Source organism: Merops nubicus, unplaced genomic scaffold, assembly GCF_000691845.1.
Source record: "Merops nubicus isolate BGI_N331 unplaced genomic scaffold, ASM69184v1 scaffold12478, whole genome shotgun sequence".
In the NCBI taxonomy this organism is placed as follows: Eukaryota; Metazoa; Chordata; class Aves; order Coraciiformes; family Meropidae; genus Merops; species Merops nubicus.
The window spans coordinates 38,027-51,195 of NW_008626387.1; the positions used below are offsets into that span (position 1 = coordinate 38,027).

The 13,169-nt window shown below is 44.5% G+C and overlaps 1 protein-coding gene across 2 annotated transcripts in view; it reads left to right on the forward strand.

The window, feature by feature from the left end:
- Nucleotides 1-13,169, forward strand: part of VPS54 (vacuolar protein sorting 54 homolog (S. cerevisiae)) — a 42,506-nt gene that overhangs the window by 28,444 nt on the left and 893 nt on the right. For both annotated transcript variants that reach the window (XM_008945977.1, XM_008945979.1), the window contains exons 16-21: nucleotides 1,802-1,907; nucleotides 5,205-5,292; nucleotides 6,856-6,977; nucleotides 7,089-7,169; nucleotides 10,688-10,795; nucleotides 11,524-11,618. In XM_008945977.1, coding sequence (XP_008944225.1) covers nucleotides 1,802-1,907; nucleotides 5,205-5,292; nucleotides 6,856-6,977; nucleotides 7,089-7,169; nucleotides 10,688-10,795; nucleotides 11,524-11,618 — 600 coding nt within the window. The remainder of the gene's footprint in view (nucleotides 1-1,801; nucleotides 1,908-5,204; nucleotides 5,293-6,855; nucleotides 6,978-7,088; nucleotides 7,170-10,687; nucleotides 10,796-11,523; nucleotides 11,619-13,169) is intronic.

Here is a 13,169-nt window from a genome sequence, read left to right on the forward strand (position 1 = left end):
CAGTATAGGCTATTTCTTGCAATACAGGTTATCTCTGGCAAAGTCATAGAATAGTTTGGGTTGGAAGGGACCTTTAAAGGTCCAACCCCTCCTGCAGTAAGCAGGGACATCTTCAACTAGATGAGGTTGCTCAGAGGTCCAGCCTGACCTGGAATGTTTCCAGGGGTGGGGCATCTACCACCTCACCAGAAAACCTATGCCAGTGTTTCACTGCTCCCTTTAAAAATAGTTTCTTCCTTATATCTAGCCTGAAACTACCCTGTTTTAGTTTAAAATCATTACCCCTTCTCTTGTCACAACAAGCCCTACTAAAACTCTGTCCCCATCTTATAGGCCCCTGTTAAGTATAAAAAGGCTACTATAAGATCTCCCCGAGCCTTCTCCAGGCTGAACAACTCCAAAAATGCATGAGTCTACTACTAAATGATTGCTTATCCTATCCAGAATAAGAAATGGGCTATCTCTGAAGCTACATACACTATTTCTTGGTATCCTGATTGCTTTGAATTGGAAAGTAGTGTCTTGAAGCTGGTTTTATCAAAGACATTTTAAGATGCATGATACTCAGCATGCTTTTAAGTGAAAGAAGTATGTGTGTTTCTGAAGACTGTGAGGCTTAAACATTAAATATGCATGAGAGTGTTTTTGGTGAGGGAGTAAAACGTGGAAGATCTCACTCCCCAGAGTCCTAACATCAATTTACCCCAAACTTAACAGTTCTGATTTACATCATGTCTTTGACTAGCTGTCATTTCGTGAGTTGCTTCATGCTGATGCATCATTGTTCAATTAGAAACTGGAGGAGATGGCTGAAAACTTCTGTGCCAGCCAACTGATATCACTGCAAAAGAGCATTTCAGGCCAAGTAGGAGCATTTGAACGTGCCTTAAGGGATAAAGTTTACTTACCAGATTGTCTGTTAATCCATCTCTGCTCATTTGAAACTTGTTACATGTAGCTCTGAGAAGCAATTGTCAACTTCATGTTGGTGCACATATTTGTTTCATTTCCACACATTTCTGTATAAGGTTTCATTGTATTTAGTCAAATAAAATGCATTCATGAAAAAAAGACTAGATGTTCCCTCAAAACTCTCCAGGTGTTTATTTTTCTGATCACCTTTCTGCACTCAACTGCATGAAGGAGGAAAGATTTAACTTTTTGTAATGTTAGATTATCTACTCTGAACATATGATCTTGCCTTAGTTTTCCTGCCTTCTGTGTGTTTGAGTTCAAAGAAGAGCAACCTTCTTAGTTCCATCCAGAAGCTCCCAAATTCCCCAGTGTCTGCTGAACTCAGGGGGAGATTAAAGTGTTGAGCATCTCTGAATGTTTCTTCACAGCTGCCTTCACTATGACTCCTTAGCATTCATTACATCCCTTTGGTGGTGGTTGTAGTCTGCATTTTGTGGATTTTAATACTTGTTCAAAGTTGGCCAGAGTTATACAGTAGAGTGAGAAAGGAGATTTGGATTTTTTGTGCCCTGCCAACATCTGCGTGGAGATGGAATTCTTTAGAGATTAAGAAGTTATACCAATGAACTTTAGAGATTTCCTCTCATGTATGTGAAAGTACATTTTCCACACACCACCCTCTGTAATGCATGTTCTTTATAACCATCTTTATGTGTATATTCTTGTATGTTTTACTTCTACTTCAGAGCAGTTAGTGGGTTTATTTAATGTTATCATCTCTAGCATTATTAGGTAGCTTTCTATTAACATGTCTGGCCTGTTGGATTTTATTTTCAACATCTTCTGTGCACTGAGATGACATACTTGGCTGTTTCCTCTCTTGTAGGACAGTATTGCTGTTAATAAGAATAATCCTTGAGTACTGCCAGTGTGTGGACAACATTCCTTCCATCACCACTGACATGCTTACCCGCCTGTCTGATTTACTGAAGGTATGACTCCAGATACACCATCTGTGCTAATTGGGAGTATTCAGGGTGGAGAATGTCTTATTCTCTGTAATGTTCCACTTGCTTTCATGATTTCTTATAAATTATAACAATTTTCTTGTAATTATTACATTTGTTACTGTGCTGTAAGGTAGCCTTCTAAGCTAAGGGCAGTAAAGATGCAGTTTGTTATGTGAATTAACTTTGGGAAGGTTGTCTTTCTTCTTGTCCACCTGGAGTATTGGAAATCACATCTAGTAGTGTTTGTCATAGCTGCCTGTCCTTCAGGCTGGGTGTAGGATTAATGCTGCTGAAGAAAAAGCAATTTGATCCCAGATGCCACAGAGATATATCTGTATTCAGGAAGGAAATGAGTCCCTTACTTTTCACAAGTCACTAGAGGTATAGTTGATAGCAGCATGAAAAACAGTATGGAATGAAGCTTCTGTTATAAAATGTAAAGGTGATGAAAGACAGGGACCTGTTTGTCATTTAATTCTCACCAGAGAAGTGGAAAGCTGGTAAAGCACAGATACTGCAAGATAATATAAGTAAACAATAAAAAAGGAGTATATGAGTGCATCTTAAAACTATCTCATATATATAGGCTTAAAAGCCTGGCAGTTAATTTATTTCAAAGTTTTCACTTGTGTTATTGCCCACAAAGGTTCAGAACTCTAACACCTGACAGAACATAAGCATAACCCATAAAAGATGAGCAGATTCTGCTCTCCTCTAGTCTGTTTTATATAAGGTGGGAGACAGGGGAGGAGAAACACACACTAGGACGTGAACTTTTAAATAATCTTCTTGGTAGTTCTTATCTGAATAACCAGATATGGGAACACTCCTCCTGCAGCCATCATTCAGATCCATGCACAAACCTTCCCTTGGAAGGCACTATCCAAGGCTAATCAGTCAGTCTGGGACTGGGGATGCCCCAGTTCAGCTCCTGTTCTCCAGCTGCTGCTTCACTCAAGTCTTGTAGCACGTTTTGACAGGCAGATGACTCAAACTTGGCCAGATTTGTAACTCTGTGTTACTTCCCTCTCTCTACCATACCTTGTTCTAGCTCTGTGTCATTTCTGGTTTATTCCTTGGTATTCAAACATGATGTGTGGTTTAATTATTGTATTTCCAGTCTGGCAGCAAGGTGCCATCGATTGGAGAGATGACAAGAAGAGCTTAACTAAAAATAAAAAGCCCATTTATTGCACTGTGAACAAAATAAGAGCCATTCAAGATGTCCTTGCAGGTCACTATGCTTTTTGTTGGACAGCAGTCAGAGCTAGCAAGCTTTGAAGGTAGCAAGAGCTAGTCCTCATTGTGATGGAAACTTAAGAGTCTTCCCAAGTAATGAAGTTCCAGGCTGTTCTAAGCTGTGAGGTGACACCCGTGCATGGACAGAACCACAAGAGCTGTTTAGCTGGTGCAGGCAGGAGAAGGCGTGCAGCCACAGTGCCAGAACACAGACGTGCTTTCCTCCAAGCAGTCACAAGGAGGGGGTGTTGCTCCTCTGATGTTTCAGGCACACTGTTTTCTTGCTGCTTTGTCTGCAATAGGCCATCCAGGAACTGCGTAATATCCAGGAAAGTTAGGGGGAGTATGAGTGTCTGTCACCCTTTATAGAGTGTTTTTAGTGGTCTGCTGTGCAGCCAGAGAGTTGGAGCTGACCTGGGCTACCTACCTCAGAGCATAGGCTGTGTAGGATAGATCTCTTTGGCTCAGTGGATCTACTTCTGAAGTCCACCAGGAGGCATATAAAAGGTCTTGCTTTTCAGGAGGAGGAGGAGAAGTGAATGTCAGAGTTTCAGATCCTGGCTTGTGTCTGAGGAGGGCAGATTATACCTCTCTCAGGTCAGGGGCCACGTGTAGCTCAGGTTCAGTTGTGGCACTAGGTCTGGGTTGCTTTTCTGGCCCTGGACACGTGACTCTGGCAGCCCAGAGTGGGGGTGTGGGATTCGTTGTGTGTCTTCTGAGGTCCTGAGTTTTGTGATGACTCCAGGCAATAGCCAGAAAAGTTGTTTCCTGTTTTTACTCAAGAACGGTTGAAATTTGGGCCTTGTTCTTGCGTTATCATGAAGCAAGGCCTGGGAAGCAGAATTGTGGCCCAACCAAAAAAGGAGCTTTATATGAGAGAAATCCTCTGTTTCAGACACAAGCTGCAGGGCAACCTTGTCACAATTCCTTGTGAATCTTGCTTCAGGTTCATTAGAAACTCTCAACTCTCTAGGTTTTACCTCCCAATTTAGATCCCAACGTCAACAGAACTATTGTGTAGAAACAATCCCAAACATGGGAATTCTGCTTTCTGTTCAGTTCAGGAATCAGGGACGACAGCAGTGACTCCTTGGCCTCTACTGTGTCACCCAAGCCAGTCTAGAATATGTGGTGTCTCAAGCTGAGCAGAATTCCAAAATAAGACAGTGTGTGATAACAGGAGCTGTTCTTACTGTCCAGAGGCTTTGCTGGCCTGTGTACTTTTAATAACTTCTTTCCTTCTGGAACTAAGTTAAGAAGATCAAGTCATGAGGCATCCACTATACCTGGAATTCTTACAGTATTTATTTTTTGACATGACTTAGCAGCTTCTGTGCATCCTGTTTTAATCTTGCTATTTTATAATGTTAGAAACACAGATTCAGCCACCTCAGCAGCAGTGAGTTTTGGTACTTTCCAGTTTTCTTTAACATCAGCAGTGGGGAAGATCTAGAGCCAGTGCAGAAACCTAACTCTTTTGCTGTGTTCCATCCTGGTATTACACTTGTTTACTCAGCAGAACTAATGAGATCCTTACCCTTCACTCCATCCAAGGTGCTGGTTTGAGCAGTGCATTTCATAGACCTCTAGTACAAAGCTGTTCTTGTGTCCAGCTTTCAAAGTAAGGCTGAACATGACTGGTCTGCTGCTTCTATTTCACACTGAGAGAAGCTTTACCCAAAGGTCTCACAGAAAAGCAGAAATCAGTCCCTGGATTGAAATCACTGCATAGCTAGCTGTTTTTAATAGCAGTATTTCTACTTCCTTTTGCTGAATGGGTGCCTTGAGTGCTTTAACATAAGCAGAGTCAAAAAATGCTGTGGGCCAGTGATGACTGACAGCAGTGAGAAAGTTCCTTTTGTCTAACTAGTTAACAGTTGTGGATTCCTCTCTAGTAAGGACTATGTGAAACTCTGGAACTGACCTTCATAATGATCTATTTAATCTGGCAAAATTCTATGGATGGTATCTCTAAACTGTGTTTGTGTGTAGGTGTTAAAGAGTCAACATGCATTTTTGCCATCTGTTTCTTTCTCACAGTATTTCAACTCTAGAAGTTGCCAACTAGTGCTTGGAGCTGGTGCACTACAAGTTGTTGGTTTGAAAACAATCACTACAAAAAACCTAGGTATGGATTTCTTTCTTTAAAAAGTCAAAGCTTGTTCTTTTGCCTGGTAAAAACAAATAAATAAGCAAAAATGCTGAACACAAGGAAAAAAACCCTAAACGTTTATCTTACACTATGTTTATGTTGTGGTGCTGTGCATGGAACACAGGGTGATAAGACCTGGCTGGTTAGGGGGTAAAATGTAGAAGCTAGTGAAGTTTTTGATGAAGAGGTGCACTAAAATCCAACACATTCCTTTGCTGCCTCCTGTATCACTTTAAATGTGAAGCTTCATCGTGTTAGATGAAGGAAACATAAGACCAAATACACAGGCCAGCAAGTTTTCCATGGAAGTGTTTGACAGGAGGAAGGTGTAGTTACTGTTTCAGCAGTGACTTTGGCAGGCTCGGAAGTGCGTAGCGATCAGATCTTGAGGCTGGAGGTGCGTAGGTAGCGGAATGCAGCCAAAGCCCTGTCTCCCCCCCTGCTTTTTGCTGAGCTGTGCTGTCCCGTGTGCCCCGTGGTGCCGTGCTCTGTTCCGCAGCACCCCGTGGCAGCTCCTGTGGGTGGCCACCCCTTGCCAGGAACGTGTGAAACGATCTCTGGGGGCGGCTCTGGATCGAGTCATTTGTCTTCATGTGGCCCAACGTCCCGGCGCCGTTGGGTGTTTTAGGGATCTGTGTCTCTGTGCTGAATCCAAACTATGATTTGGGCTTTAGAGTTTCTCATTTTCAGTGTGCAGGTATTTAGCTGAATTGCCAGCCCCAAATTACCTGCCTAGACTGCTTTAGCTGCCCTGAAAAGCTGGGGAGAACTAGGTGCCCAGTTCCCTTCTATGGAGCAGTCCAACATGCTACTTGAGACATCAGTTTTAAACTGTATCCTGAAATAAAGAACCTTTGACTGAGGGGTTGAAGCAGGTGTTTCAGCTTGCAGTTCCCATGTCTCAGGGTGTCCTGATTACCAGCCTGCACTTCCCTTTAAAAAGGGAATAGCTTGAGGAGAATGGATTGATAGGCTTCCCTCAAGGGGCTGTAGGCTACAGTGCTGGAGCAGACACAAGTGAGCAGAGAAAAGCTGGGTTGGGTTTTTGCTCCTGAAGGCTTGGCCAGTGTGGTGACCACACAGACATCATCATGTGTCCTGCTGCCAGCTCAGGTCCTGATGGACACAGGAGAAGCTTGGTTTTGGGAATCCTGCTGGCAGGAGCAGGCTCTGGGCAGCTCAGCACTGACAGCACAGGGTGTTTATAGAAGAAAGAAGAAATATTGATGCCTTGAATGTGGCTGTTGAGGTTGGGTAGCTGATGAGTCAGGTCTTGGAGATCTTTCTGATGTCTACATGTGCTCAGGGCTCAAAATGTCAAGTAGACACTTAAAGCCTCTTGTAAAATTAGTTCCTTAACCCACATGCTACAGAAGCTGGGTGTGACTAGCCAGGTACTAGTCTGGTCTCTAAACTGGGGGGGGCTTTCCCAGTAGAAACAGGTGCTTACGTTTTTGAATTTTTTTTTTTTTTTTAATGGCTCTTCCTGTGTAATAATGAAGTTATTTTTCTTTCCCTCTCTTGCTTCTGTATTTGCAGCCCTTTCTTCACGTTGCCTACAGCTAATCGTACACTACATTCCTATTATCAGGGCTCATTTTGAAGCTCGACTGCAGCCAAAGCAGTTTAGCATGCTCAGGCATTTTGACCACATTACGAAGGTAATTCTTTTGGCATTTCTTAATTAAACACAAAGTTCTGCTTTTCAACTGTGCTCTGAAGAATATGAATGCCATTAGATAGTAAATAAAACCTGCTTTCTTCCATTACAGGATTATCACGACCACATAGCTGAAATTTCAGCAAAGCTTGTTGCCATAATGGATAGCTTATTTGACAAACTATTATCCAAGGTAATGATTTATGGAAATAATTATACACTCTCTAAATTGCCATTGGAGGTCTCATTGTATACAGTCTAGCTGTTTCAAATGGAGTCTGCAGCTCTCCTAATCAGGACTCGTTTGAACTTCTTTCAACTGCGTAACCACAGAGCTCTGTGCTGTACTTGTGAATGTGTTTTAACATTTGCCACCTGGATGTCATTTGCCTTCACCCCCACAAAAAAAAAAAACCCTGTTTACTCCTTCAGCAGTAACAGAAGTGCTTTGACTGGTGCAGGTGCTCTGGTGTTTAGAGAGTGGAGTGCTCTCCTACCCTCGGCGGCTGGATCCACTGACAGCTCTTGTCTGCAGTCAGCCTCAGCCAGTTGCCGTTTCCTGCTCTTGCTGATGGTGCCTCTCTGGAAGTGGGGAGTGTGTAATTTCCTGCAGCTGAGGAAACAACAAGACTGCTGAGGAGTAAGAGTTTCTGGAGGGGAAGGACCAGCCTGTCTGTTGAGCTGCAGGCCTGAGGGCTACAGGTCTGCCCTTAGCAGTTCCTGTTGTGCAGCAGCGTTAATAACTGTCCTGTGAAGTTCTCTCAACTGGTCTCTGGTTTCTGAACACTTGCCAGTGGAGTAGGTTGGTCCTGGGCTGGATCCACTCACTCTGGCTTGCCTCAGGGCAGAACACACTGACAGAGACTGTCCCAGGATGGGGCCTTCTGGGCCCACAGGTCTGATAAAGTACATGAGCTTTTCAAATTTAATGTTTTGCTTTGGATCATATGCTCTTTTTTTAAAAAAAAAAAAGCTTTTTGAGAGAAATAAATTAATTCTTTAGTAACAGATCTGATTGATTAGCCTGGGCCACCCTCCTCTTCGTGCTCATGAGGAGCACAGGTTGGAGAGAGGCTGATGGGGCTGCAGTGAGGCACCTATAGTATCAGGCAACGTTTCTGTCTTCCTCACTGTTTCTATTATTTTATGTTGTGTTCTTTCTTTTCATCTGTTTCTTTGGGCTCTCAAGTAGCATTACCTAAACCTGGGGGGGAAGCCAAAGCCTTTACATTATGATTCCCTGTCCCCAATGTTTATGGCCTTTTCTAAAGATCCAAATACGGGTCTGCTGCATTATTGTTTTCTTGGTCTGCTGCATTATTGTTTTCTTGTTTTTTTTTTTTCCCCACACAATAATACCTGTTCTATACCTGTGAAGTAACATGGCTTTTGGGTCACTTTGCCTCTTACATCTTGAAAATAAAGGACAAATGCAAGAGTTTAGATTACTGATACTAAACAAGTTAGCCCACAACAAACCAGTTGTGTGGCTTGTTCTTGGTGGTGTTCAGTAAGTGTCCATCCCTTACTGTCCTTCCATCTGTATGCCCATTCTCCCCTTGTGAGCTGGCATGAGATACCAGTTGAGAATGTTGCTGTCCTTCAGAGCCCCTAAAGGCTTGAGTGAGAGTGCCTGGCTCACAGGAATGCACCCCAGAGTACAGGAGACATGGAGGCCATGTGTTGATTTCCCTCCATTACTGACGTACTGCGTAATCTGGCTCATCTTGTTCTGAAATTATGACATCTTGGCACTGAAGGCTGTGGAGATCATAAAACCAGGACATTTGCAACTGTGTGTGTCAGTGCAACTATGCCAGCGTGTTCTTTGTTTTGTATGTTTTTGTGAGAGACCAAATATTTCAGTGCCTGTGGATGAAGAGTGGTCAGCTGCTTTAAAGTGTGTGAACCTAAGTAAGGGAGCGAGTTTCACAGTGGTGCGTCTCCAAAGCAAACACTGCCCACTTTAGAGCCTGCTGTGTGGGAGCCGAGCGGTTTGGCCCAGCGGATGGGCTGTCCTGACTAACCTGGGGAGGTCCCTTCTGCATTTCCAGGCTCCACTTCCCTCCGGGAGCTCCGTGGAGCAGGAGCTGCTGGGGTGGGGCTGTGCCCCCAGTGAGGTGTTTCTCAGCGGCACGGGCAGTTCCAGCAGCTGCCTTGAGAGATAAACCAGGAGCAGTGGGATTTAGCAGCTGTCGTTAACAAGTGAGAAAGGCATAGGTTTTTAAAGAAGGGTAAATATTTATGGGAAAAAAACCCAGTGCGAGTTCTAAGCTTCTCTTGGAGCTCGCCGTCTTGTGACTGTTTGGACAGAAGAGCAGTAAATTTCTGTCTGATCCCTCGTGGTACAACATGCTGTTGACCTTAACTGGAGATAAAAATGGCCAGCACCTTGCAGGAGTGGAGCTCGTATTTCTTTTGGGTGCTGCTGCTTTTCCCTCAACACAGTGAAGGGTTTGATTTGTCTGTAGTCATGCAAGAGCCATTGCTGCAGCTTGCCAGTCCCCTTTGGCTTTATAACAGACTGGTAAAATATAAATAATTTGTTGCATAACTCTGTCTGGAGGCACAGTCCTGTATGCTGTGCAGTTGTCCCACACAGGGAGCAGGGCTCTTGGAGCAGTGAGCACTATTTTTCTACTACTTCTCCTGTCAAAATTAGGTCATCAGTTTGGCTTTTCCATAAAGACTTTCTCAAAATTCTCCTTTTTTTTTTTTTTTTTTTTTTTTCCTCACATACTGAGGCAAACTTTGTTCTCTTTCACAATTCAGGCTAGCCTAAGAGAAAGAGTCTCCTCCAATGTGTTTGCAAATAATTTAGTTAGTGATTCAGCTCTTCCACTGAGTTGTGCAAGGTTCTGTTGGGAAGTATCACCCTACCAAAGGCAACCTGGCAGTGTTTAGTGCAGGCCTGCGCTGGCTCAGCCTCCCCACCAGGAACTGAAGAGCTGGGGTTGCTCTTCTGGGACTGTAAGTGCTTCTGAAATCACATTCAGGTGGTTTCTAATGTCTTGTTGCTGAGATTTCAGTGACTGGGAGAAGGGGAAGCTTTCTGCTTTGTTTTCCAAGCTATTTATGCAATGTGTTTGTGGCTTTTTTTTCCATTCAGGTTTTTCTTATGGCCAATGCTGAGTTTTCAGGAGCTTCCATTTCTTTATGCTTTCCTTTCCTTGTTTCTTCAGAAATTTGGCTGTGTATGATCTTAGAGAAGTCGTTTTCTTTCGTGAGGTGCTTGAGGGACGTATTCATCAGAGGTGGAGTTGCCTGTCTGCCATTGACCCACAGGAATGGGAAGGAGAGGGCCAGCTGGGCAGGCCCCTGGCATCTCTCTGTGGAGATGCCACAGGGTTTATTCTCTCTGCCTCTGCACTTCTGTCACTGCTTATTGACAACCAACAGAAGGCAGTGAGCAAAGAGAAGCAATTCAGAGCAATTCAGACTAACAGAGATGAACCAATGGGAAATCCTCAGGTTTTAGATTTGAACATTGCTGTTTGCTTGTAAAGCAGGAGGTGCTAAAAGATGGTGTGCTGTGAGTCCTTGGCTGCATCGGGTTGTGCCCAGCAACTGTTTTAATTTGTGATACACTGAATGAACCTTGATTCATGACATCATTAGCAGCACAGGGCTTCAGGTGGCTGTTGGAAGCTCGCCTACATAAACTGTTTGGACGTGGCAGGAAGGAATAACTGGTTGTGTTTTTATTTCCAGTATGAAGTGAAAGCTCCCGTTCCTTCAGCATGCTTCAGGAATATCTGCAAGCAAATGGCAAAGATGCACGAAGCTATATATGATCTCCTCCCTGAGGAGCAAACTCAGGTGAATGTTATTTTTGAGGTTCATGTGACACCTCCCTTGCAAATGCACATGGACTCGGTAGCAAGAGAGACTTCTGCTTATTTAGGAGGAAAAATGTCTTTTTCGAGTCTTTGTGAAACCCACACGTTAGAGGGGTTGGCAGCAGTCACGCAGGCAGCTCAGTCTGGACTGAAGTGAGTGTTTGGTTGTGCGGGGAGAGCGATGAGACGTGCAAAAGGAACTGCCTGATTCCAGCATTTGCAGCTGCATTTTAATGTCTAGAGAGGCAAATCTTCAACTCAGGAATTAGTGCTGAAATTCTACGGAAACACCACCACTACAGGGCTCAAGTAGAACCCATTTTGGGAATTATTCTTTAATGCTGATCAAACTTATTGGCTTCTGAAAGTCCCTAGATGCATTATGCAGCCAGGTTGTCCCAAATGTGCTTTTTCAGTCTCTTGCTGCTGTTGTTGCTACTGCAGAGCTGCAAATCCGAGGACAGGAAGGACTGATCACAGAGCACAGAACACGTGAGGGTGTGTTACTGTCCTGTGTTAGAAATCACAGATGGCCAGTCAGAGCAGGAGGCTGAAGGACTGGGCAGAAGGCAAAAATCCTGAACTCATGAACTGCAAAACCAAAAGTGAAAGTTAGTGGTTGGAGGTGTTCACAGAGTGCTTCCTCGCCGCAGGCAGTGACGCAAGCACGGGGCCGGTTCCTTACTCTGGTTCTGTGGTTTCTCCTAGATGTTGTTTTTACGAATTAATGCAAGCTACAAACTTCACCTGAAGAGGCAGCTGGCCCACCTAAACGTGGTCAACGACGGAGGACCCCTGAACGGGTACGTTTGGGCACTCTGGGTTTTCACTGCTTAACTGAAGCAAGCAGGCTTTGTCTGCAGCATTGCAGAACACGTCACGTGCCTGGTTCAGTACCTCCCCTTCAGAGCTTTCCTACAGTAAAGGGCCTGGCCTGAGCCTCTCCATGGTCACTGGGAATGCTTGGGAATAGGCTGAGAGCTGGGCATTGACCCTCTGTAGGCTTCCTCAGTTTGTGCATTGCTTTCCCTCCTCCTGTGTGCCAGCCGTAGCCATGGTGTAATTCACAGGGTCGATTCCTGAAGCGGTTTTGAAGCGTGAACGGTGACTCATGGAGCTAGTGAAGGAAAACTGGGGAAAAGTGGTATTTCAGCTGTGCAGTGGGCAGCTTCTGGGCAGAAATTGTTCTTACAGCATAACAAGATTTGAAACAGTGATTATGCTCACAGAGCTTTTCCCCTCTCCCACCCTGGCCCAGCCCTCCATCACAGAACCAGGTGGGTGGTGCCTCTCCTGAGAGGTGTGGCTGGATGTGCCTGGTGTCCCACACCTCCCAGGGAAACCTGCAGCCTCTCAGCCTCTTGCAGTCTGAATCCTATTGGAAGTTGGGTTGTCACCTGCGATGGTGGGTTTATAATCTCTCTTAATGGCCTGGGGGTGTTTATTTGCTATGTAGTAAGGGTGAAATTCAGTTGGCCTACCCATGTTCAAGAAAGCGTTGTCTTTGGTTGAAGAAGCCAGAGGAGGAACTTTATAAACCTTTCAGATCTTGCTGGAATGAAGAGTTTTGTTCCTGTCCAATTTATTCTTACATGTCCTGCTTAAGCTTATTCATCCTTGTACTCCGTGGAAGAGTTTATCTATCTGAAATGGTTTTCTGTACTCGTGGTGTATGAACAAGGTAGTACCCAGTTGCCTTTGGTCCTTATGAAGGTACCTGTAAGCCAACAAGCTCCCTGGAGTGAGGCAGACACAGCCCAGCCAGAAGGAGAGCACACAAAGTGTCTTCAAGAGGATTTTCCACTTGGGTTTCCAGTCCTAAACAGTGCACTGTGCTGTCTCCATCCTGACCTTTTCATTTGATGCTTGTGATTGGGTGGCCTAAATGGAGGATCCATCTTTGATAGAGGGTCAGGGCTGGTGTTCCTGGTGCCATCCTGATGGTCTGTGTTGCAGCACAGCCATCTGTACGGCCAGGAGGTCTCTGGCTGCAGCTGGGACAGCAGTGCCTGAGTCTGTTCCTTCTGTGGAGGCAGCTGCTTCAGAACACGGCTCACTGGGAGCGTGTCACCAGGGCCATCAGAGAAGGGAAACATCAAATGCAGGATTTCACTTGTTGCTGTTCCAGCACTCTTCACTGACCTAGTTTTTAATGTGCTTTTCTGATCCTCATCCTATTTTAAACTGCTTGTTTCTGTAATAAGAGTAAAAATACAGATCTGTGAATCCTAGTTAAATTTTTACTATGAAAATACAACTTTGATGCCTGTATCTTGCTGCTTTCTGACTGGAAACACCGTAACTGTGTCTCTGTCATGTTTCAGCAACATATGAGGGGCTTTAACTCTGTGTAA